General features: G+C 36.6%; 4 protein-coding genes across 4 annotated transcripts in view; 1 reads left to right on the forward strand and 3 right to left on the reverse strand.

Moving 5' to 3' along the window:
* Positions 1–5,601: 5,601 nt before the first annotated feature.
* On the reverse strand, positions 5,602–8,743 carry LOC21408000 (ribulose bisphosphate carboxylase/oxygenase activase 2, chloroplastic). The gene is made up of 7 exons (XM_010108234.2): positions 8,602–8,743; positions 8,147–8,472; positions 7,789–7,894; positions 7,352–7,437; positions 6,786–7,258; positions 6,076–6,357; positions 5,602–5,980 (listed from the first exon to the last, which is right to left on the reverse strand). The coding sequence occupies exons 1-7, from the start codon at positions 8,644–8,646 to the stop codon at positions 5,871–5,873; spliced, it is 1,428 nt and encodes a 475-aa protein (XP_010106536.1). The 5' UTR covers positions 8,647–8,743; the 3' UTR covers positions 5,602–5,870.
* Positions 8,744–10,632: 1,889 nt separating this feature from the next.
* On the reverse strand, positions 10,633–14,565 carry LOC21408001 (D-xylose-proton symporter-like 3, chloroplastic). The gene is made up of 14 exons (XM_010108235.2): positions 14,257–14,565; positions 14,067–14,164; positions 13,542–13,620; positions 13,342–13,401; positions 13,159–13,225; positions 12,941–13,065; positions 12,710–12,811; positions 12,240–12,617; positions 12,054–12,101; positions 11,877–11,939; positions 11,683–11,763; positions 11,329–11,427; positions 10,987–11,124; positions 10,633–10,906 (listed from the first exon to the last, which is right to left on the reverse strand). The coding sequence occupies exons 1-14, from the start codon at positions 14,485–14,487 to the stop codon at positions 10,772–10,774; spliced, it is 1,704 nt and encodes a 567-aa protein (XP_010106537.2). The 5' UTR covers positions 14,488–14,565; the 3' UTR covers positions 10,633–10,771.
* A 7,236-nt stretch (positions 14,566–21,801) lies between these two features.
* LOC21408002 lies at positions 21,802–22,209 on the forward strand. Its single transcript, XM_010108236.1, has one exon. The coding sequence runs from the start codon at positions 21,802–21,804 to the stop codon at positions 22,207–22,209; it is 408 nt and encodes a 135-aa protein (XP_010106538.1).
* Positions 22,210–25,658: 3,449 nt separating this feature from the next.
* Positions 25,659–26,147, reverse strand: part of LOC21408004 (protein plastid transcriptionally active 16, chloroplastic) — a 3,176-nt gene continuing 2,687 nt past the window's right edge. The window contains exon 6 of the mRNA XM_024172323.1: positions 25,659–26,147. Coding sequence (XP_024028091.1) covers positions 25,937–26,147 — 211 coding nt within the window. The 3' untranslated portion in view covers positions 25,659–25,936.

The following is a 26,147-nucleotide window of genomic DNA, read 5'->3' on the forward strand; positions in this document are numbered from 1 at the left end:
AGAGGGGGAGTAGACATGACCTTGTTTATTAAGAAATTTAGAAATGGGATCATCATAGCTCAGATTTACGTGGATAACATTGTGTTTGGATCAACATCACAAGCAAAAGTGGAGGAATTTGTTGAACAAATGAAGAATGAGTTTGAGATGAGCATGGTAGGAGAACTGACTTACTTTCTTGGTCTACAGGTGAAACAAATGAAAAATGGAATCTTTATTTCACAAAGTAAGTATGCAAGAAATTTAGTTCATAAATTTGGTCTAGTAAAGGCTAGGCACATGAGAACACCGATGGGCACCAATGAGAAGTTGATTAAAGATGAAAATGGGGTCGCTGTCGATTCATCTCTTTATCGAAGCATGATTGGAAGCCTCCTGTATTTAACTGCAAGTAGGCCTGATATAAGCTTTAGTGTTGGCGTGTGTGCTAGATATCAGGCAAACCCCAAAGAATCACATTTGGCTGTAGTAAAGAGAATTGTTCGATATGTTAGTGGAACGGTGGATCATGGGATCTGGTTCTCAAGTGATACAAATTCTAGTCTTGCAGGGTTCAGTGATGCGGACTGGGCAGGCAATGCAGATGACAGGAAGAGCACCTCAGGAGGATGTTTCTACTTAGGTAATAATCTGGTTTCCTGGTTCAGTAAGAAACAGAATTCGATCTCTTTATCAACTGCAGAGGCTGAATATATAGCGGCAGGAAGTTGTTGCACTCAATTGTTGTGGATGAAGCAGATGTTGGAAGACTATGGTATTATACAAGATGTACTGACAGTTTTTTTTTTTATAACACCAGTGTTATAAATATTTCAAAGAATCCTGTTCAACACTCTCAAACAAAGCATATCGATATTCGACATCATTTTATCCGAGAATTGGTGGAGAACAAGACTGTCGTGTTGGAGTATGTAACTACAGAGAAGCAACTAGCAGATATTTTTATAAAACCTCTTGATGCTGTTTGGTTTGAGGACTTACGGACAGCTTTGGGCATTTGTGTAATGTAGTTGTTCTTAGTTTAAAAAAAACAAAAAAAAAATGACATTGCGTTTTGGGTGGGAGCCGTGTGTTATAATAACCGGCCCCTTTATTTGAAATTTCCAGCCCTAATTCTTTGCTTTGCTCCAGAAAGTTTGCTCTCCATATTTCTCAGAAATTTCTCCAAAATGGTGAGGACCTGAAGCAATCAAGTGTTCAATCGGTTTCCCCCCAAGAAATCTTCTGTGCCGTCGAAGAAGGTGAAGTTTTCTGCCCCACGGCGAGGTGCTCATTCCTCTGCTGAAAATGAACCTGTCCCACTTGCTTGCCTTCCTCCGTCGGCCATTGTTCCTAACTCCAAGGCTCCGTTTTGCGACGAAGGAGATGAGATTTACTCTACTCCACGCGGGTCTTCAGAGCAAGAAAGTATTGCTCCCATTGCCCATTTATCTCCGTCTCTCGATGTGCCGAATTTGGGTGAAAATCGGTCACCAACCAACTCTTCTAAGCCTCCGAAGGTTGTTGCGGATCAGGTGTTTGATGAAATGCCTCAGAGAGATAATCTTCCAGATTTATTGAAATTTGCAGCAAGACCGGGTTTTCCATCTTAGAGCTCTTGTTCTCATGCATTCCAACAAGGTTTGAGGCCTCAGTTTACACCAAGTGTTGACAACCAGAATCCTGAGTCATCTTCAAAGAAGCGGTCTCAATTTTTTAGTGAAGAATTCCTACACCCATGTGTTCTTTCTTTGGATGATGAGGAAGAAGTTTTACTGGAACCCGTGGAACCAGTAGAAAAGGAGAAGTCTTCTCAGCAATCAACAAAGAAGAGGAAAGAAAAAGACACATCGTTGCCAAGCAGAGTCACATGGTCTGCAGTAAAGTGTTCCGCCTCTGTTCAAAAAGGTTCGGGTTCTCCACAAGAGCACACGAACAAGACTAATGCACCTGGTACATCCTCTACTTTTTACTCAGAATTAAATAAGAAAGTATGGGACTCAGCAGTGCAGAGAAAATTTTTATCTGAACGGCTGTTACATGAAGCCGATTTTAGGGAGTTAGGCGTTTTTGATCTTCTTAAAGCACAACATCTACTTGGAACGGTGACTAGGGTGCAGCCTTTTGTGAAAAACGTGGTTTATGAGTTTTATGCTAACTTGTTGGAAGAGATGAATAACCATGCATCTGATATGTATCACAAAGTGTTCATCAGAGATCATTTGTTTAATTTCTCTCCTGTTGTGATCAATGACTTCTATGAAAGTAATCGGCCGGTTTTGAACAGAGAAGTTGATTTTAATGTCATTATCGCTGAAATAACTGCCAATGTGCGACGTAAATGGCCTCCTGCAAAGTCTTTTCCTGCAGCAGAGTTAAGCTTGAAATACTCTGCCCTTCATAAGATTGCTCTGAAAAATTGGATGCCAAGTATGCATGCAACGGGAGTAAAGAAGCCTTTGGCAAAGCTACTCTTCCTGATTGGTACTACTACTACATTTGATTTTGGGCAGTTAGTGTTTGATCAGATCATCAGCAATGCTGAAGCCACAATCACTCATCCGGTTCTTCCTTTCCCTTCCCTCATTTATGGGATTCAGACGAAGCAACATGATGTCAAGAAGTCGGATGAGTTGTTTGAGAAGGCGTCGGGGTTAATTCGAATCTCGAAGAAACTGCATTCGGGAAAACATGTCGATGATGTTCAGGGGGAGCAGAGTTCTGATGAAGATGATAATGCTGAACCTAGTGTTGCTCCGAGTGTCTCTGGTGGTGTTGCAATAAGTTCTTCACAGTCCACAGCAGCGGTTTTAAATGCAAAAACCGTTCAATTTTTGTCAAAGGAGTTGCTCAATTTGTCAGCATATGAGTCTCATCTTCTTCGGGAAATGAAGAGGGTCGGACACAAGAAGAAGGAGATCACTGCTCTGCTTGGAGATCTTCAGTCTTCCTCGGGTGCTGATGGGCATGTTGGTACATCACAGTAGTTTGTTGTCTTTCCTGTCTTTTATTTCTTGTTGTCTTTGGCTATCTTTTTGTCAAAAAGGGGGAGAACATTTAATTAATCCTCTTGCCTTTGTCAGATTTTTTTTTTGTAATCAGGTTGTTTTGTTAGTTTAGCCAAAAATAGCCAAAGGGGGAGATTGTTAGTGTATTTTGTTATTGGCTTATTTTTGGTAAACTATTTGAAAAACTATTTTAGGCAAATTGGTTGTAATTTGGTGGTAACCTTGGCTGGCGCAACATTTTGGGAGTTTCTTAAGGAAAGTTTTGGTGGCACAGCAATCGTATTGATTTGGTTGCAGAAAGTGTATAGTTGACTTTGTGAATTAATGGTTGACAGATTTGAATGTTGGTGATGGTCTTTTGATTGGGGGAAGCACGGTTTAGTTGGATACACTGAATGAATGTTTTGAGTAAGAGTGTACTAAGGATTGCAGAACTGTGTACGTGAGAATGAGATTGTAAGGCCAAGAATCACTTGATGCGTTGTGACGGATTGTGAGAACATATTTTTGAATTGGTTCTTCGGAAGAAGATTTTATTGGTTTCGGGAGGAACCCATCAAGACGAGTGGTGCTCGCTGATCAAGTCTCCTAAGGAGGTTCTAGGCAACGGCAACATCTTCAAGGAGAGAGTCGTTGAGTGTGTAAGACCGTTTCGGTCCTTGTAATCTTTTGAACTTAGTGGATTGATCACTGTCTGGGCGTGGCCCCGCAGAGTAGGTGTGCGCACCGAACTGCAATACCATTTTCTGGTGTTCTTTACGTTTCTGCATTTAGTTTCTTGTATTTCTGATTTGCTGGCTTAATATCGAAATTTCTGTTATAACAGTGTTACAGTAAAGTGTTGTAATGCTTTCTGTGACACCAGTAACCAAAACAGACCTTTCACACTATATTCTTGGATGGAGCTTTAACAGAAGTGGACAAGCACAAGGCCAAAGCCTTGACCATGACAAGCTTCCTTCACTTTCCTCACAGAAGAAAAGGGGACAATATCCTGGTAATGTAGTTATAGTGTCATCTACAGTAGGGGCAACTTTTCTAATAGCCGTTGTAACTGGAGCTACTTGCATTATAAGGAAGAAAAGGTACTAAGAAGTGCACGAAGACTGGGAGACGATATATGGTCCTTAAAGGTTATCCTATAAGAATCTGTACAAAGAAACTAAAGGTTTTAAAGAAAGTGAGATTCTGGAGAAGGAGGTTTCAGAAACAGCCGCGGAACTAGCATTTTACTTTAGTGAGGGTGTATACTAATTTTTTTTATTACAATAAATAAACATAAGAAGTATAAAAATTTAAATGACAATATTTTTCAATAACTACCAAATACATATATGAGCATAAAGATTAAAAAGTGTAATATTCAGTGGGGGCATATATGAAAGTATTAAATTTTAGTAGGGGTAAAATAGAAATATCATAGGATTTTGAACGATGAAAATGTAGCATTAAGAAAGTCCCCCACTGAATAAAGCATAGCTCCGCCCCTGTTCGGAAATGTTTATAGAGGAACACTTCCTTCAACCAAAGCACAAATAGCAGTCGAGAAAGTATCTCACAATTCGGAACAAGGGATGAAAGCATTTGTGGCTGAGATTGCAGCCATAGGAAGGCTTAGGCACTATAACTTGGTGCAACTTATTGGATATTGCCGCCGAAGGGGGGAACTCCTCTTGGTATATGGCTACATGCCTAACGGAAGCCTTAATGGGTTCTTGTTCGGTGCTCAAAAGCCAAGGCTCAATTGGGGTCAAAGATTTCGGATTCTCATCAATGTAGCATCAGCCATCCTTTACCTCCATGAAGAGTGGGAACAGGTTGTTTTACATAGAGATGTGAAAGCTAGTAATGTTCTACTAGACGCTGATTTGAAAGGAAGACCAGGAGTTTTTGGCCAGGCAAAATTATGTGATCATGGCATCGATCCACAAACCACTCATGTGGTGGGGACCGTTGGATATCTTGCTCTGGAGCTGAGTAGAACCGGCACGGCAACTACTAGTACTGATGTGTTTGCTTTTGGGATATTCATGCTTGAGGTAGCTTGTGGAAGGATGCCTACAAAACCACAAGGACCGCTTGAAGAGGTGGATTGGCTTTTGGAGTGCTGGAAAGTAGGAGCAATTCTTGACGCAAGTGATCCAAAATTGGAAGGAGATTTCCTGGCCAAGGAAATGGAATTAGTTTTGAAGCTTGGCCTGCTTTGTTCCTGCTCTTTGCCTGCAAAAAGGCCTAGCATGAGACAAGTGACGCAGTATTTGGATGTCAAGGCTACTGCTGATCTCCCTGAAATACAACCAAATATGGGTCTTTCTTCGCCCGCGTCTTTAGCAAGAGATGAAGCATCTGCTTTCATATTGCCATCTCCTTCATCATTTGGCGAAATGGGTTCTGCTCAAATTTCCTTGTCTATCACTAATACAAACCTAGAAATTGGTTCTTAAGCTTAGAAGTTTTAAACGCCGTCAATTGTAATGTATACTAACCAAAAGCTAATTGATTGGTTCAGGATGAAAAAGAAAAGGTTTAGAATAACCATTATCTTTGTAGCCTCTCGGCTCTCTCTCTCTAATGTGTATGCAACTGTTGACGTATGTGTTCACTCAGATTAGACTTTTGTACTTAAAAGATTTATTTGACATCAAGCGCCCATAACAATACTTTACAACTGTTGGTTTCTAAAAACAACATCCACTTCATGGAAATGGACAGAGAAAAGGTGCTAATCATAGCTCATGGAATGATTAAAATGCAAACCAAAACACTCATTTCACTATAACAAAAGTGTAATTTATCACAACATATAGGAATAGTACTCAATAGCTGCTAGTAATATCATTAATTCCTCGTGGAGCATCGGCAAGCATTAGATTGGCTTTAGATTTAGTACTGGCAGCTACCATTGTCACTTCTGGCCGTTGGATCAAAGTTTGCTGCCAATGGATCAGTGCAGCCCTCAGGAACTGGTATATTAATTTGCTGAGCTGCCTTGCCTGCATCAAGAAAAATTGTAAAAGAGTGAGAAAACTCTTATTCTAATTTAAATTTTGCTAGTTACAAGGAGAAAAGAGTTGGCATTTCTTCTGACCATAGAAAGTTCCTCTCTTGATGGAGTCCTGGTTGGCGTCTCCAAGAGCGGCCTCGCTCAAGTACTTGTCAGCCAATTGAACTCTCTTCACATTCTCCTGCTCCTGGACAAGCATGTTACCGTATTCGAGGAGTTTCTCAACTGTCATCTTCGGCTGATCAAAAGTTGGAGGGCCCTCCTTTGAGTTGACAAGCTTCTTCCCAACACTCTCAACTCCTACACCCGATATCCACTTCCTCACTTCATCGTCATAGACTCTAGCTCTCAAGGCACCGAAGAAATCTGCAGAATGAAACAGCAAACTTGTGTTTAATGATCTTATTCCCATAAGCTGATAATTCAGATAAAAAGGTTTTTTTTTATAAACATAATGAATTTAGAAAGTGAAAGATTGTTTGCTGATTGAATACAAGAATAAGATATCAAAACAATACAAACCAAACTTAATAACAACAAAAAAGAAATTAACATAAAAAAATAAAACCCTTTTGGCATTGTAGCTGAAAACCCTTTTTAGTTTTCCAAAAAAAAAAAACAGAATTAACCACTACTATAACAACTCAAAATATGAACCATTGCCACAGTTTTTCTAGGTTTAGACTTGTGTATGTAATATGTTAATGCTTTCTGACCATATCATCATTAACAAATTCCTATCAGATCATCAGTTATGATACTAATAAAATTACCAAGCTTGTCAAAGTTCTTACCAATAGATTGACCAGGGAAAGTATCAACAATCTTAACAATGTCCTCCAAGGGGACATTGTCACTCCTGAAGATTCCAGTGCAGACACCGATGCGGTCTTCCCTTGTGGGAGCCCAGTAGAACTTCTCCATACGACCGTCACGGATGAGAGGCGCATACAGAGTGGAGAAGTCATTACCAGTGACAATGATGGGCACACGGGGGTTATCCTCCTTGTTGTACATACCGGGAAGCTGTACATTTGTTGGGTTATCAGCAATGTTCATCAGAGTTGCATTCACCATTTGGTTATTCACTGTGTACTGCGTGGTTCCCCCAAGCCTACCAGCACCGGCATCAAGATCATTGATGAAGAGACAGCACATTTTCCCCTTCCTGATTATGTCTGCCCCTTCACGGTACCTCTGCCTAATCAGCTTTGCAGGCTCTCCTGCGTTTCCACTCTCCAACTCACCGGCACTCATCATGATGGGGCTGAAAAATTTACATTCAAGTTGGTCTAGAATGCATATTAAAAATATATAACTATGACTTGGAAGAAAGTTGGCTACACCATAAATAACTCACTTGATTCCCATCTTGGCAAACACAAGCTCACACTGGAAGGATTTTCCCTGCCCTTTGCCTCCCCAGATACCGAGGATGAGGGGAACCTGATGATATATACAGTACAGATATCATGTCAAGACAAAAATATATATGTTAGGTATAAATATAGAATTTATTAGGATTTATTTAAGTTATTTCATTATTTAGTTATGTTTATCTTATTATAAGGTCTTATATTTCTATAAATAGACTTAGTGATTGTATTTTCCATTTAGACCTTGATGGTAACTGTTGAACATACATTCTTCTTCTATTTATCTTTTCCTTTCCTTTCCTTTTTCTGTCTTTCTTCACTTTAACTTGGCCCTAGATCACTAAGCTATGCATAAATAAGTAAATAATCATAGCTAGAAATTACAGTTTATTTGAGAGAGATATAGTTGATTGTTCTCTACCTTAATGTTGGGAAGCGACATGAAGTTCTTGGTGATGTGAACCACAAGCTTGTCCATGAAAGCTGGAGCTATGTATAGCCCGTCCATGTTGTTATCTAAGTTGTATCTGCATATGACATGAATCACCAAATTAATTCAAGAGCAGTAGTCCCTATACATTGGCCGTTTTAGACTAGCTCAAGCGGTTTGGTGCGTGAATGCATGCGTGCGTCCACTATAGTTTGAATCCTGATGGTTTCATTTCTTATTAATAAAGTGAGAGCCCTCGTACAGTACAAGGAAAAGTTCAAATTTTCAGTAAGAGAAAGCACTGTAGTATAACAATATAAAAGAAAAGGGGTTAGTGTCCGTGTCTTACTGGCGAAGTCCAGCACTTATGTACTCGTAGGAGCTCATGACAGCATGGTGAGTGCCGGTACCCGTGGGAGCTTGGAAGAGAGAATCAACCATTCCCTTTCCTCTGGTGATGTCTTGTTGGTCATCCGAAACATCGTACGCAAGCCCTTTCCACTTGTCCTTTTTGGTCTGTTTCTCCTCATCCAATTCCGCAACAACTCTCAAGCTTCCACTCCCAATTCTCGGGAAGCTGGGGGATCTTTGGCTGATAATCTTCTTCAAGCTTCCTCCGAAGAAAGCCGAGCTCGACACCGAGTTGCCTCCGGTACCAGAGCTGTTTAAGCCCAACTGCATGCAAAAAATAAAAATAAAAAATAAAAAAAAAATACACGCGCACACACACACAATCCAACTTCATCATCAAAACAAGGGAAAAAAAAGAGTTTGAGTGAAGTATTGAAGAGATTCATTGCTTACAGGTGTTCCGTTAACAGTTCCAACGGTTGAAACTGCCGAAGCCATGGCTCAGTTGCTTGTGAGCTAAGCAAATGGAAGCTTCAGTTGAGTTGCTGTGTGGAGCTAGCTATGTTTGTATGTGTGTGTATACAAAGAGGTTTGAGCTAGAGAAAGTAGTGAGGAAAAAACGTGTGGTGTGGTCGAGGAATCACTAACGGCCACAAAATTCAGATTGGCCTTAACTACACGTGGCATCTCTCTAAGACAACCGTTGGCTGCTTCAGAAAAAAGTGATAAACCCATGCGTACGGGTGTAAATCAGCCGGGTAGGGTAGGGTAGGGTTGAGCCGAAAAATTGAGCCTATTCGATCAGTGCGAGTTGAAAAAATTTTAGGCCGTGACACTCTCTTAAGTCTACAAACCCGCAACCTTTCGGGTGACCTCAGGTAGGGTCGGGTTACTCGGGTTGGTGAAAACCAATTTTAATCTATGACTTCATCAATTTTAATCAATTTTTAGTCAATTAATCTGTGCTTATTACAGAAAAAATCATTATCAAACAGAACATGTCTTTCCTTCAAGAGGGGGTCTAAATACAAGGTGAACAATTAAAACACTCACTTTGAAATCAAACACTTCCAATATAAATAAAGAATGTCCTAATTCAACAACTATGGCATACAAGTATTTTTTACACAAACCGTGAATCCAAAACATAAATAAGTTAACAATTAAAAGCATAAAGTCCATAAACTTATGAAAGTAAGAATTTGAAGTGTTGGACATTGTTTTACCTACTTTGAACATGTTCAGCCGGGTAGAGTTACCTCGGGTTCATGTAACCCCACCCCGCGCTCCTACCCGCGCAGTGCGGGTTAGGCATAATTAAAACTAAAAATTAAATAAAAAATTAGAAACCCGTGATTTTCGAGTAGGGTCGGCTCGGCTCGGCCGGGTTCGTCGAGTTCGGGGTGATTTCTTATAGCCCGCGTGCTCTAATAATGTACAGTCAAATTGGGTTGGGTAGCCTTTTTAAACCACTTTTTTTTATAAATGATTGAATTTTTTTTTATTTTACAAGAATGACTGTTATGTTTATATGGGTCTTTAAACCACAATTAATCAATGATAGATCACAATTAATCAGTAATTAACTAATTTATTATTAATTTATTAATAATTTATTATTATTAAATATATAATTTATTGATTGAACTTGATAAATTATAAATTAATTTTAATTAATTATTAACTAATGTTGATTAATAATAAAAAAATAATCAAATCAATCAGTAATTAACTGAGTTAATAAAAACAGTCATTTTTATAATTTTACAAAATTTCAACCATTTATGAAAAATATCTTTAAAAAAAAAAAAAGGCCATTTCTATTGAAATTCTAATCAAATTCTCTTCACCACTTAAAATATGGTTTTTGTTTTCTATTCTCTTGGTAGTTTCGTTTGCTGGTCTGTGGTGAGAATAATAACACCGTATAGATAAACACATATGCATAGAAAACAGATCTTTCACTATTCATGTGTTGTTTTTATCTTCACGATCTTAATTTACTAAATATTTTTTTTTTTATAAAAATTTAAATTTCCGAACACACGGAAAGAACCAACCCCGAATTTTCAAAACACTCTTACAATGAAATACGCTGTATTAATATAACACTATTTCCGATTACTTACACAATTTTTTTTTTTTTAAAAATCCCATGATGTCGTACATGAGATAAAGAAATGATTGCACGGGAATGCTCCACGTCTGCGCTCTCTCCTTCTCATATACATTATTGTGGCATTTAAACTTCTTTGGAGCTAAGCGCAAGTCTTTTTTATGATTGATTTTGGAATGGCATTTCCAAATCAGATATCAAAACAAGACAGTCAATTTTTGATATTACAACACGGAACTAAAAAATCTCTGAGCATGAAAAGTGTTTCTTTTTTTTTTTTCTTCTTTTGGTTGAAAGCCTAAATAAACTTTTTCTAGTTCCACCAAAAGCTAGTTACTAATTAAAATTTCCTATTTAGTCTGGCAAGGAAAATAGCAAATGGAGATATTTATTCAACAGTTTCCAAAGTTTTTTTTTAGCATATAAAGTGGCCTGGGAAGGCTATTTTACTATTACATATACAAGTTTGACAAACTCGCCAATAAAAGGTCACCTAGGAGAGCACTTTCATTTCAAGATTTTGGATTCTATTTCTTCCAAACTCAAACCTTTGGTTTCTGGGACGTATAGTACCACAAACAGAAGCGATAAGAAAGCAATAACTCCAAAAACTAGGAAAAGGTTCTCTGCTCCCAGCAACTCCTGCAGATTTTCAGCACATGTTAAAAAGGATTGTGAAAATGGAAAAACATGCTTCAGCTTGGAAAGGAATGAATGAATACCTTTAATGGTGAGAATGCAAATGTTACAATGGCATTTGAACCGAAATTGGTCAGAACTGCAAGACTAATTCCTCTTCCTCTTGTGCGAAGCGGGAAAATTTCCGACACCATAAGCCAACTAATAGGCCCAAATGATATCTGAAAAGATGTTGGAATGTTATGTGAAGGTTTCAACTTTCAGACTTGATCTTTTGGACAGGAAAATATGTCATGAAATGTGAAAGAGAGGGTTAAGATCTTGTGATTTCGAAGTTAGTGACTGCTAGATGTATTAACTGCAATAACAATGGTAAGGGTAACTTTTATAGTATTTAATACAAATTAAGGAAGAAAAACTTATACCTGGTAGCATCCCACGTAGAGAAGCAGAGAAGCTACTGCGACAAGTGGATACCCCCCAAGAAATTTGTAGTAAGCAGAAAGGAGAAGCAAGGATACAGCCTGTAGTGAGTAAACAAGATAAGAATAAAACTCAACTTATTTTATATAATAACAAAAGTAGCAAAGTAAGACTAACAATTTAAGGTTTAATTGTGCATGTGAAATTGATTGAATAAATTGCACAACTTGTGGGATATATCTTTTTTTTTTTTTTTCCTCAAGGCAAGCCATTAGAGGAACTAGTAATAAAAATAAAAGGCGTATTTATTAATGAGGGTAATTGGAATGAATTTCATAAGTAGTAAGAAAGCATACAATTCCACTGACACCTCCAATCAGCAAAGGCCTTCTTCCAAGGTCATCAACTTTCAGGACAGCTATCCATGTCATTACCAACTGCAGAAAATTTCAGCCAGGAACAAAGCATAATCTAACAAGAAATAGAAACATGAGGAAGATGTCCCTCTTAAACCAACATTAAGAACCAAATAAAATTTTTTTAAGTGCACCTTGAATAAACCAATTATGACCGATACTCGGGTAGCATCAGAGGCAGCAGAGAATCCAGCACTCTGGAGCAACATAACGGGAAAAATCGCATATGATTAGATAACTGAAATGAATGTGTTCACTATCATTTACAAGAAGGTCAGATTTAATGATCAACAGATTTAATGATCAATCACCTGCAGAATTGAACCAGCATAATACAGTACACTTGGTTGCCCAGTAATCTGTCACAATCAGGAACAAATTTGGTTTATAGATACTTCAAGCTCTATGTTATATATGTCTTCTTAATACAAAATAACACAAGTTGTGGATGTGAATATCAAAGAAAAATTTTCATAATAACAAAGAAGAAGATATACCTGTTGAAAAAGGACCAAACCCCCGCCAATCACAAAGGCTTTCAGACTTGGACCTTGAAAGACCTCCAAGAAACTACCCTCAGATTCCTGTTCCTTATAGGCAGACTTCAATGAAATCAAGGTACCTTCTATTTGCCTCTCGGATTCCTTGTCACCGGCAGGTCGGCCTCGCAGTTTGCTCAGAGCACTAATGGCTCTCTCTTTATATTCTTGCATGGACCCTTTACCTTGAACAGCCCTGAGAAGAAGCCAGCGCGGAGATGGCGGGAGACTCCACATGCCTAGTCCCATAAGTAAAGCAATAGGAGCACTAACTCCAAACATGTAACGCCAACCGCCTACTATGTTAATCTGAAAGCTCCCTACAAAATAACCCAACTGCAAGAAAGTGCAAAAGAAATATTACAGAGAAACTCGAAGAAAAAAAAAAAAAAAAAAAAAAAACCCCAAAAAAAATGTATGATCTATACCAAGATTCCCAGAACTATGAAAAGCTCCTTTAAAGATACTAGAGTTCCACGAATTTGTGACGGACAAGTTTCCGCAATATAAAGAGGAGCGCCATGCATGGCCTGTCAAAACAAATATACTAGATTGATGCCAAAAGCATGAGTGAGTACCAACTCTATATGAAACTTGGATTGGAAGGTTTTTCCATTCGTTTTCCTTTTACTCAGTAGGTGTAGTTATAAGAAGTATACCAAGCCAATACCAAGGCCATAAAGAAGTCGTCCTGCTAAGAGAACACCGAGCTCCGGAGCATATGCAGTGATCAGACCCCCAAGCAAATATAAAACCGCCGCTATGATAAGTTCCCTCCTCCTCCCTTTATAATCCAATTCAATAAGTTGAATAAGAAAACATTCATATGATAAACAAGCTTAAAACCTCATGAAAAGTTAAACAAGAAAGCATATACCAAGGAAATCGGCAATCGGGTACACAATGGAGCAACCTAGAAGAGCTCCATACAGGGAACCACTGACCTACATTGAGGTATTCAATGTCATCTTAGAATAAAACTTTGGTGGAACAAATCAAAAAAGACTACAATATTCTGCAACTGACAACGAAGTAATGTTTGTCTAATGCATGACCATACCACGAGACCAAGTTGCACGGCAGAAAGGTTGTACCAATTTGTGCCACTAAGCTCAGGAGACTGAAATTCAATAATCAAAAAATTTGGTTTAGAACAGCTTGAATATTACTTTTTTAGTTCCCAGTTTAAAACAGGAAAAAAAAATGCATATGAAATAATAAATGTCAAAACTACAGAGGACCTTTAAACTTAGAACATACCTGCAATGAGATTGTAGCACCGGAAGTGGCACCTATGTCATACCCGAATAATAAACCTCCCAAAGCAGGGAACAAAAACCTAAATTCCAACAATTTAGTTATAAGAGACAATTAATTATTTATCAATTTACTACATGCTAACTAATCAAAGACACTCCAACAAAACCTCCACAAGACTCCGGTGTTAATTAGGCTCAATACAAAGTCTAGTTATTCGCCGGTACCACTTTAATACGTAAATTATGCTCAAATCTTTCCATACGAATATGTTCATAAACCAATTCTGGCATTCCTACTTCTGATATCATTGACCAAGATTGCGAAGTGGGGCCCTACTTGGCTACCGTCAGAAAGTACTCATCTTGCTTTAGCAATAGCAAAGCAAAATCACAAACTTGTATTTTAAAGCTCCATTGCTCCAACTTTAGTTATGAAGGACCACTAATTAGTTGGAGTTTGATAGTACTTATCAAATTCAGAGCAGAAAAGAAACATGAAAAAGAAAGGGAAAAAAAAAAGACGTACGGCAAAATTACTGAAACCCAAGAAAACTCTTCACGGTCACCAGCGTCAGATACAAGCGCAGCTTCTTCCTCAGAAGAATACCCTTCCTGAGCTCCAGCCTATCGCCCCGAAAATCAAAATTAAAAACAAAAGAAAAAAATAATTATTTCCATTGCCCAGATCATATAAAAGCTAAATCAAAATTTTGTACCTTTGCACTGAATCTGAGTCTGCGTCCCATGAGTGTTCGGGAAACGGCATATTTGGTCCCTAAATGATTGTCGTACGTTGAAGACAAACATGCGGTTGAAGTTGAATAAGTGTTAAAGAAAACGACATGTTTCTTCTTCTTATTATTATCATTATTATTAAGGTTGTGTTTAGGGTGTTGTTCTGAGAGTTTGAGATTGAACAGAGCTCGAACTGAGGCACTGCAAGCCATTGGGAAGGAAGGAATGCGTGATCAGACGGTTGGTTGGTTGGCTGGCGCTTTATTATCTTGTTACTCTTTCTTCGTTTCTTTTTCTTTTTCTTTTTCTTTCTTCTTTTTGTTTTGCTTTTGACTTTTCTTTGTGTTTTGGTAATTTCTGTGAATTTAAGGTGGGTCCACTTTAATGCTGTCGGCCCACTTACGTCAGGGAACAATGCTTTTGCAGAACAAATACATCTGCGCATTCCAAACAAATCATGTTCTCCTCTCATGAGAAGTCCTTATTAAGGGGCTTGTTTTGGATTCTCCCCCAAAGATTTATTAGAATATCTCCGGGTGGGCTTATGATCATACGTTATTTTTTTTACCCTATGAGTCTATATTAAATTTAGACTCCGTTTATTTTGTTGATTTAAATTTTTAATTTGAGTTGAGATGTGATTTTATGTGATAACTTTTTACTGTAATAAAAAAGTTAAATGTGATTATTTATGATAGCTTTTTACTGTAATAAAACTCAAATTTTAAACTCAAATCAGTGAAATGAACGAAATCTTAGAGTGTTTAAAATTACGCACTCACATATTTTTACCGTCGACATATTCAATCGGACTGGGGTGATGCACTTCTTATCCGAGAAATAGAACGTTTTTATTAATATTTGAGGGTCCTTCTAATAACATCTAAAAAGATATATTAACGCGGATGGAACCTACCTTGAACTTTTTTTCAGAAAAAAAAAAACATATATCTCCAAGCTCTAATTAATCTCCTCCTTGACTTTTCAGGTGATTTATTTATATATTAATTGTTTCCTTAGATCTTACTAGCTATGGACGCGCGCATTGGTGTAGAAGTAATTTTATATGTTAAAAAAAGTTAAGAGTTTGTATACAATAGAAATATATTATTTATGTATATTGATACATAAATATATACATAGGACATTGTTATATAAAGTTATTTACAATAAATAAATATATATAACATTATTTTATGAAGTTATTTACAATGTATATATCTCTTTTTTTTATTGTTTGCTGTTGTAGTTCCTCTGTCTTTTGCTAGCTGCACAATATAAATTTTAAAAGATATTAGTATTAATAATTAGAAAAATTAAAAATAGTAGGATTTAGAAGTAGTTACATTACCTAGTTCGTGGACGTTTTCTTGGCTGTTCCATTTCTTTGGACTTAGAACTGTAATAATAAAAGGTTAATAAAGTATGTATTTAAAATTACAAATATTATTTTTATTTATAAATAATGTAAAATAGCAATTATATATTACCTGGTGGCTGATTTTTTTAGATCTGGTGTATGCGGATCTATTGATGTTGTTGAAGACGCTTGAGTTTAGGACAAAATATAAGATGTTTAAAAGGGATGCGGTCAGGAGTAGAAAGCAAGGAAAGTAGTTGAAGTCAAGTGTCAAGTTATTCAAAATATTAATTGATTAAATAATAACAGGGGGAAAAAATAATAAGTAAAATTTAAGGCTGTTCAAAAATTATAAAGTAGATGAAAATGATTAAAGTGATGGAACGTCATAAGAGCAAAAGGAAATAAGGGAATATAATATTAGGAAAGAGTAGGCATTGTCAGAATATAAGAAAGTAAAAAAACTTGAAAACGTATATAGAGCAAAGGGGAAGGAAATGCTAGGGAAAAAAGAGTAGGGGAAAAAAAAGGCAATAAATTGTATAAGTAAAACTGAGGAAATGGGATAAATTAAAAAGAAATGAAAGAGGAATATATTGAGATGATAAGAAGAGAAGGGAACTGGAATGAGTGAAAAAAAGTATAAAATGATATGAATAATTTTTAGGTAAATTATATAATATTGAAAATATAAAAAATAATTGTAATCATCATTGCCACATAAAAGGGGAGTGGAGAAGGGTATAGAAAAAGGAATATAGCAGTGAAATTAACCTATGAGATTGAAACTAACGAAGTAAGTTCTACAATGGAGTCAAAAAGAGATAAAATAATAGTGTCAATTTATGAGAAATAGACAAACTAAGTTGTTATATTGGGAAATGGAGCAAAAAATAAAAAGGAACACTAAAGAGGTTGTATAGAAGAAGAAAAAGAACATAAAATCAGTAGTTCATTATCGATAGTCATATGAAATTTCTTACATTTATAGGGCCACGTCTAAATATTGAAACAATAAATGTCAGTGATTAATAGATTTCAAATTCATCTCTAATTAAGTGAGTTATTATTTCATTTTTATTTTTCTGTTCTATCATATGACTAAATACAATGTTCTAATTATTATCTTTCTGAAATTTAAATATAGCTGATACTTTATTGTCATACAATAGGTAACTATATATAATTGGAAAATATTTTCTCAAGTATCAACACGGTCTTCAATCTATTTGTCTTGTTCAAGTAGTGTTCCAAACAATTTGTAGTGATAGTCGAATGGGAAGAGACTAATAACCTAGGTTCAACCTATCAGATTAGCATTCTAAAGCCATCATACTCTACATAACTAATTAGCATTAGAAACAACTTTAATCCAAGCAATTGATGCATCTGGTATAAGCAACTAAAATTAGAAAGTGATAGGGGGAGACTATTAACAATGCCTCAAACCCTCCAAATCCTCTCTGAAACATCAAATACAAGCCAACTGGATGTGAGCGGGAATCAATGATATAGAGGTGATAGGATGATAGAACAAACAGGACCAAACCTGGAAAAAAGAAGTAACCAAGTAAATGAATAAACAAATAGAGGAAAAAGAACCAAAAAAAGTAGTAGATGCAGGCAAAACAATGTTTTTAGATAGTAATTACAGTTTAGGTATAGCATGTTCTTCAATGTATGATAAATAGATTCTGGTAACTTGCTAAGGACAAGTGCACAAAGAGGCAGGATATCATATTCATCGCACAGATTCTAGGACACATGCGACACAAAATAAAATTAAAAAATGGATTAATACATAAAGTTGTCCAAAGACTACCGGGTGAATTAAAAGAGAGGTGGAAAACAACAACACTAATAGAGTAATAAGGACTGTAATTTATGCTAAGAAAAAGTAAAAGAAACGGTTGAGAGAAGAGGACTAAGGAGAAAAAAACACCGTAATAAGAAGATAATGAAGAATGTTATGAAAGGACAAAAATAAGACTAACATAATATTTGTCTCTTTTCCCAATAGTTTTTTTTTTTTTTTTGTATGAGACAATAAAAACAGGATGGCAAAACTGAAATTCAGCTTGAAAGAAATAGGTGAAGATACCTATAAAGAGTTTTTCAATAAAACAGTCAATATGGAAAAGGCAAATGCCCTGGAATAAGTAAAGGTAGAAATGAGTTAAAAATCTAAACCAAAAATAAAAGGCTACCGGGTGAATTGAAAAGGAGAGAAAAAAGAACGACATCAACAGAGGAATAAGGACTGTAAATAAGTAAAGGAAACAGGTAAAAGAAGAAGACTAAGGACAAAGAGACAAAGTAATAAGAAAATGATGAAGAATGTTATGAGATGACAGAAATGAGACAACACAATATTTGTCTTTTTGTCCAATAATTTTTTTTTTCCTTATGAAACAGTAAAAACAGGATAATGGAGCTAAAGTTTAGCGTGAAATAAAAAAGTGAAGACATCTATAAAGAGGTTTTCAATAAAATAGTCAATACGGAGAGGCAAAGGCCCTGGAATAAGTAGAGGTGATAACACACAAAGGAGTAAAAAATCTAGACAAAAAATAACAGATAAAACCAGGGTCCAAACAAAGACGACACATTCACAGCAATCATTGGACAAATTACGCAAAAGTCAACACATGAAGACAAACTACGATCATCATGCTGAGATAAGTAAAAATAGGAATATATATATATATATATATATATATGGGGACATGCACACACATGTAAGTAAGAAATAAATAAGGAAGTCATAGAGGAAAACCAAGACAGATAAGAAAGTAGCAAATGAACACGTAGATATGATACACTAAGCAAATACAAAGGAAAAAAAAATGGACAGGAAATAAAGGACAAACCGCAGACATTAATAGGCCTACAACAAACCAGTGCATTCAATATCAACAGCATAATTGAGCAAGCTATGGATAAGAAGTCTCAAGAGTACCTCGAACGCTACAAATGCTGTGTTCAGTCTGAAATATCAGTCAACCAAACGTGACCAAAAGATAGTAAATGATTGAAAGTGAAATAAGGAAGCAAAAACAGGGGATGGAAGGGAAAGAAATAGGAGAATGCGTGATAAATTCATGTGTAGACACATTCTTAAATAGGCAGAGAGAGAACTAATGAGCAACCCATAAGAAAATCCCACGTAAGGACCCAAAGTCGGTGAGGTAAAAACCAGAAGTTTCCAGATTAAATAATAAAAAGTAATTCATTAATGGCAATACAGAAAAGAACTAAGACACGTATATAAAATATAAATATAACAATTACCCACATTTGTTGGCTAAATTCTTTAGACGTTTCAGAAAATAGAAAAAATCAAAGATTCATTAAATACCTCTGCAGTAGAGTGAGCATAAGTACAGAAAAGACGTAAGACACGTATTTAAAATATAAATATAACAATGACCTATATTGCCTAAATTCTTTACACGTTTCAGAAAAGAAAAAAAAATTAAGGATTCATTAAATACCTCTGCAGCAAAGTGAGCATAAGTCCTCAACGTGGCAAGACAAGTCAACACCATAGAGTTTAAAATATAAATATAACAATTACCCACATTGGCTATATTCTTTACACGTTCAAGAAAAGAAAAAAAAATTAAGGATTCATTAAATACCTCTGTAGCAAAGTGTGCATAAGTCCTCAACGTGGCAAGACAAGTCAGCACCATAGAGTTCACAGATCATCACCTCAATAAATACAGGCAAACAAAATCAAGATTAAGCGGAAACAATATAGAACAACGCATATAAGAAGTCTTTTGTGAACAAAAAGACCAATCAAAGAGAATAATAAACAGTTATAAAGGAATTTCTCACGTACTGTACATGCCAGCCAATTAGAAATTGGTTTTAGGCTTAAGAAACACAAAACAAATATAAACAGACGAAGCACAAAAACAAATAGCTAAAGAGAATAATGTAACTAAACAATAAAAGTAGGCCAAAAAAAAAGAAAAAAGAAAAAGAAAGAAAGGGCCGAACATCTAGTCACTCAAAAACGGATAAAAACCCAAACCAAAACCGTGAATGAAGCAAGCCTAGAAGCAGTCCAGGAAAACCAAAGAGACCTGCGCCAAAACCCAAATCAAACTTTAATGAGCATTGAAAAAACTCATAACAAATGAGACACAAAACCAAGCCACAAATAAAAATGGCAGAACAATCTCGAAAAACACAAACCAAATCCAAATAGATGGAGCACAAAAGCAAATAATGAAGAGAACAATGTAAATAAACACTAAAACCAGGGGAAAAAAAGAAGAAAAAATAGACCAAGCGTCTAGTCACTCAAGAATAAATAAAAATCCAAACCAAAACCACGAATGAAGCAAGCCTAGAAGCAATCTAGGAGAACCGAAGAGGCATGCACCAAAACCCAAATCCAACTTCAGTGAGTATTAAAAAAAAGAAAAAAAAATAGAACAAATAAGGCACAAAAGCAAGCCACAAATAAAAATGACAAAACAATGTCGAAGGAAGAAGGGATAAAATCCCAAAATTTCCCCCAAAATCAAAGGAAAAGGACAAGGACAAAAAATGACTGAACATGCAATGAGCCAAAGTCAGATGAAAATCGAACCCAAAACCATAAATCAAGCAAGCACAGAGGCAGTCGAACAAAACCCAACAGGATCGCGCCAACACCCTCATGAATCAAAGACCGATCCAGTAAAATCATAGTAGAAAATTGTACCAAAACCGCAAAGAAAAATGCCCAAATAGGATAGAGAAAGCAATGATAAAATCCCAAGGCTTCCCCCAAAATCAGAGGAGAAAGGCAAAGGAAATCAAACCGCTAGCCAAAGAGGGCAAAGGAAAGAAGATCGAAGGGGCACAGAAGCAACCGAGGAAACCCAAACAGGCCCGGGCCAACACCTGCGTGAATCAAACACCGATCCAGCAAAATCACGGTAAAAAATCCCACCAAAACCGCAATCAAAAATGCCCAAGTAGGACGGAGAAGGCAACGAAAAAATCCCAAAGTTTCGCCCACAAACCACCAGTGAAAGAGGGCAAGGGAAAGAAGATCGAAGGGGCAAAAGATGATAGAAGGAGGGATCTACGGCAGCCACCGAAAAAGGGCAAGAGAGAGACGATCGAGAGAGGAAACAACACTTAGGGCTACACCAACCGGGAAAAGACCAAACACACAGGGCAAGAAACTAAAGAAGGGCAAGAGAGAGACGATCGAGAGAGGAAAGAACACCTAGGGCTACACCAACCGGGAAAAGACCAAACACACCAAGGCAAGAGACCGAAGAAGGAAAGAGGAGCAGGGGCAAAACCGGGAAAGCAGCGCGCAAGTGGCAAATAGACGAAACAACCCCTAGCAGAGTGAAGGAAAATGAAGGAGAAAAGGGCAAAATCGTCACTTCACTGTAGAAGGAACAGTGAAATGGGTCTGCGTGAACAAGACCCCCGAGCTCTCCTTTAGATTATTTATAACTTGGAGTTTCTAAGCCAAATATATATATATATATATATGTATATCTAATTTTTAGACCCTATTAAGAACCTGGTCCACGTGTATTCTCGGAATTAAACAAAAACTGAATAGGCATTCCAACCACAAAAATGGAGCGTCACACAAATATAAAACCGTGTTCTGTTTATGTTAGTTACCTCTAGATGTTGCATTGTAAAGACTGGCGAAGAATCAAAATTGTGGGACTCAGTTTCTCCTTCGTTTACTCCAGAAAATTTGGAGAAAAGAAAAACGTCTACATGAAAAGTAAAAACAAAAAAAAATTAAGAGAAAAAAAAACTGTTACGACAGAGAGAATGAAAGCTGCAACAAAAACCCCCTTAACTAATTAACCATTCCCAAATAAAGCAGCAAATAAAGCACCGGCACATTTAACTGCCATTCAAACATTATTTCCTTCACTTTTTTTTTTCCCTGAATTCTGACCATACAACCAATCTGAGTAACTGAACCCCTTATTTTTAGCTTCCTAAGAAAAAGTCATGTTTTCTTTCCCCTCCTTTTGACTTCCATTTTCTTCAACTAGTTTCTCCGTATTCTCCATGCTCTTTAAATCTCTTCACAACATTAAAGGCCTCATCACCAAACTGATCGGCGCCTGAGAGAACAAAATTCAACTTGCAAGTTCCGAAGAGAAACGAAACAACACTAACGATGGAGATCAGCAGCGACAACATCCTTCGGACAGAATCCAAAGCCAAGGCCGGGAAGCCTCCCACAAGGCTACAAGCTCAAGCGCCCGCGTCTCTTCGGCTTGATCAGATGACATTCTCTGCCCCTGCCCCTGCCAATGTCCTTCCTGCCGGTGATACTTCCAGGGCAATTCCATTGTTGTCGCCACTTGTTCTTTCGCCACAACTGTTGCAGGATTCGACAGAGAAGTTGACGTGTGGACATGATCAGAGTAACGAACACCAAGAAGAGGGAACGGCAGACAAGACCAACAATGGAGGTTCAGGTGAAAGTGGATGGCAACATCAGGAGGCGGCTACGTTTGCGGATCCTTCTTCTCTGTTTAGTTTCTTTCAGTCGCAGTGCATGATCGTGAACCCTGCTCAGTGATTTCTTTTTTTTCCAACTCTGCCGGTTTCATGATCAGTTTTATGTAATGTTTTCATTTCCAATTGGATTCTTTATGCCTTTCAGTGGTTATGAATTCTTTAGGCAAGGGACTATGTCGCACGTTTATCAGATGACGGTTTTATTTAGCCAAGAAAAACAGAAAACACATACCAAACAGAAAAAGAGAAAAAATTGGAATAAGCAGCAGGAACAAAAAGAGAAAAGAATGCCAGTAGAGAGCAGACTGTTTACGGCTGTTTTCAAGTCTCAAAACAACTTAAAAAAATAACCAATATCAGTTGTAATAACTCGAGAAAATAAAAGGAAGAGCTTTGAGAGGTTGAGACAGAATAAACAGGAAACATAAAATAGAGATAACTAATTCAATTCATAAATTAACCAAAAAAAAAAAAAACAAAAGTCCAAGTATACAAAGTGGACGGAATCGTATATTCCACTACAGAATTGCAACATCTAGAAATGCCTCGAGCGATCGTCCATTTTTAAGGCCGAAAAGCTCTCATCCGTTATGTACAACAGGCCAACGTCCAGTCCAATTTTTTTTTTTTTTTTTTTTTTTTAAAAGAACTACTAAGCACGTCTTTCTTTTCCCTCAAGCTTTCACTTGATAATAATCAATCAAGAAAATTCACGAAACACCTGACGGCACCTCTTGACTTGCTCTTCTTAGGCCACTGCCACTATATTTGCAAAATAGATACTTCTCAGGCAAATCAGAAGTCAAACTGAACCAAAACTAAATGTTGTGTGTTTAGCTCCTCTCCTTGGTCTACATCACCCAACTCATCGTCATCATTTTCATTCAACGGGGGCTCATCATCATCCTCCTCCGTGACATCATTTGGAGCAGGAATAGCGGGAGTGCTGGCTGGAAGGTCTGAAAGAAAAAGTGACTTCAATATCAAATTGTAGTAGACATCAAGAATTAAGAATCACTAGTTTAAATGCATCAACTAAACGGGCCCTATAACTTTCTCTTATTACATTCTAACTGCCATTATTTCTTCTTTGTTTCCTCTTAAACTGGGTTTTGTCACTCTTTTCCTTGATGTTTGGTATTCTTTTTTGTTTTTTCATTTTTCGCATGTAGACTGGCTCTTTGTGTCTCTTAATTTATATTCGTTTTTCTTCTCTCATGTTCCTTTTCTTTTGCAATGATCAATTACTGCCTTATAAAGTATGCAATTTAATGTTATTCATAGAATGTTGTGAAGTTTTTTTGAATGGAAAATGTCTTAAACGTGTGCCCCCACTAAATTCAATTCCTGGATTCGTGTGGGTAGGAAGAAGTGGCTTGGAGTGCAGCTTGGCGGGCTTAACCAGCTAAGCCGTCACCGGAGCCCACAGCTTCTTTTGCTGCGCCTTAGGGAGCTTATGCTCAGCAGTCAGCAGCAGCAATGAGGAGGCTTGAGATGTAAATTGGCCAAATAGCCAGCTCCTTGAAAGGTCAATCATCGGGGAAATATTTGTTTGTAATATTGTGTTTATATCCTGTTAGATGATTCAATTTTGTTATAGGCATGATTATTTCATTGTTCGTAATGTTGTAGATGTTTTCTCATGTGAATTAATTACATATGGTTCCTTGGAGAATTATATATCGATGAATATATTAGTTCATTGATCTTCTTCAAAATATATTTATACCTAGGAATTTATATTTTTTCACAGTGTTACAGTTTGGGTTGCGGTAGCCATGCTACATCCAGCCTATCAAGAAAATACTTGAAATCAGGGTTTACATATGGACAATACACAACTCTGATACAAACCCTAGATATCATACGATACATACACATATTATAGATTTATAGATGTTTGTATATATATATACGTACAAGGCGACTATTAGCTTTAACTTGATCATAATTCGCACATGATTATTGTTACTTCGTGAACACGCCCATCGACCATCGCAATCAAGAAACATCTTTCTTCAACAAGTAGTATAAATCAGGTAAATTATCCTCACCAAGCAAAGAAGAATAACGAATTCTTTATTACCTTCACTAAAGTCTGCTTGCAAATTTTATTTGTACTTTCCAGATCTTTCATGTGCAGATAATAGAATTACTATATCTTCTAAACAAGGGATCACCAAGATTCAAGGAAATTAGAAGTAATACATGCTGTCTGAATCCTTTAGATGATCTAGTAAAAGTAATTATTATGGCCAATTGCATTGTATATCATTGTCAACCATATCTGAAGTACTTGCCCAACCATTCTATAATCAGTTGCTCTTTTCTTTCTTTCTTTTTTTCCCTTGCAAGCTGTGCGTTTTTAGGACTTCTATTTTGTTTATAGCTTAAGAAATTAATACGTCAAAACGAACGAGAATTTAACCAATAATATTTTTTTTTTCTAGCTAGAGATGGCATCTTTCCTAGCTCTTAGTTATATGTATATAATAAACTGCTTTTTCCAGAGTAAATTCAACAATGATTGTAATTAACCTTTTATATTTTAACTAAATGATAATTAAGTATACATGACCGAAATCTGTCATGTCTTAAATCTATCTAATTCAGTCATTGATTTGGCTGCGCGAGTGTGTTAGTTTACAGGAATGAACAAGTTGGTCACTTCTTTCTCCTTATGGTTTAAGAGCGCGCTCTAACAAGATTCAGAGGTCTGCTGGTAAGCAAATAATTTCTTTGGTAAAGTACAATTTTGTGAGCTTAAGAAGTGGTTCTTTTGGTGATAGCAAATTTTCTTAATGTTTTATTTAGCTAGTTAGTTACAAGATTGATTTTCTGAATCCTTAAAATTTTAGTTCATCCATACTATGAAACACAATTTCGGTTTCGCTCTGCTGCATAATGTTACAATTTAAAACAGTGTCGAAGATTATAGCCAACTGACAAATTTAATGCGCTGAGAAATTTGAAAAATTGCTAATTTATAAGCACTATTAACAAAATGTGCATGTAAGCTTTTTTGCGCTTTATAGTTTGCATATCGATGTCTCAATTTGTTGTTGGCTTCTTTTTTGTTTCTTCAAATTATTTCATTTTTATTGTAAGGTATATGTTAAATATATGATATACATCGAGTGATCAATCAATGCGCGCATAATTTCATCGAGTTAATTCTAATATGCAAGCTAATTAAAGATCCTGAAATTGCTAGTTCCATCGAGTTATTGTAATTTTCTTTTCCTACCAATATTATTGAGTTGAGAATTTGACAGAGGATGAAATTTTTGGTGGATACCAAATTAATTGGGATGTACTAGTTGTCTTTGATATCAGTTATCTATTTTCTCTCTCAGAACACAACATGGAATTTAACTTCAAATACCCAACAAGGTCTTCAAGATTTGGGACCAAATTACTGTTTGACAGTCGACAAGTACTTCAATTCCCTTCTCTGCTTGAGTGTGTGTTCTAGAGAGAGAGAGAGAGAGAGAGAGGGAGGGAGGGAGAAACTTCAATGATATTCACCAAGAACCGAAGATGTTGTAGAGATTTATTCTCTCGTAGAAAAAAATAAATAAAATATTAATTACAGAAAGACATGATCCAGTTATACCATCATTTTGCTGAAAACTCATAAAAACCACCTAATGATCAACATCGGCAGAAAATTAATACTCATTGTGCCAAACTATAACATCTGCATCAAATTAGACTTTAACCAATAAGCAAGGACTAGACCGTAATATTGGAAAACATTAATAATAATAATGAGTGGCTAGCTAGCTTCAATCATCATCAACATAAATGGTTTCTTGCGAAAACAGGCCACCAAACACCTTCCTCACTTCCGCTGGCTCCGTCTGCTTGCCTGTCTTCTTTGGCTGCTCCTTTGGCTTCAAAAAACTTATCGGTTTCACAATGGCTTTCAGGGACGGCAAAGACCGCGCCTTTGCCTGTCCCCTCACAGTTGCAATCTGCGCTTTTGGTTTCTCTTTC

Source organism: Morus notabilis, unplaced genomic scaffold (assembly GCF_000414095.1).
Source record: "Morus notabilis unplaced genomic scaffold, ASM41409v2 Scaffold46, whole genome shotgun sequence".
Lineage (NCBI taxonomy): Eukaryota > Viridiplantae > Streptophyta > Magnoliopsida > Rosales > Moraceae > Morus > Morus notabilis.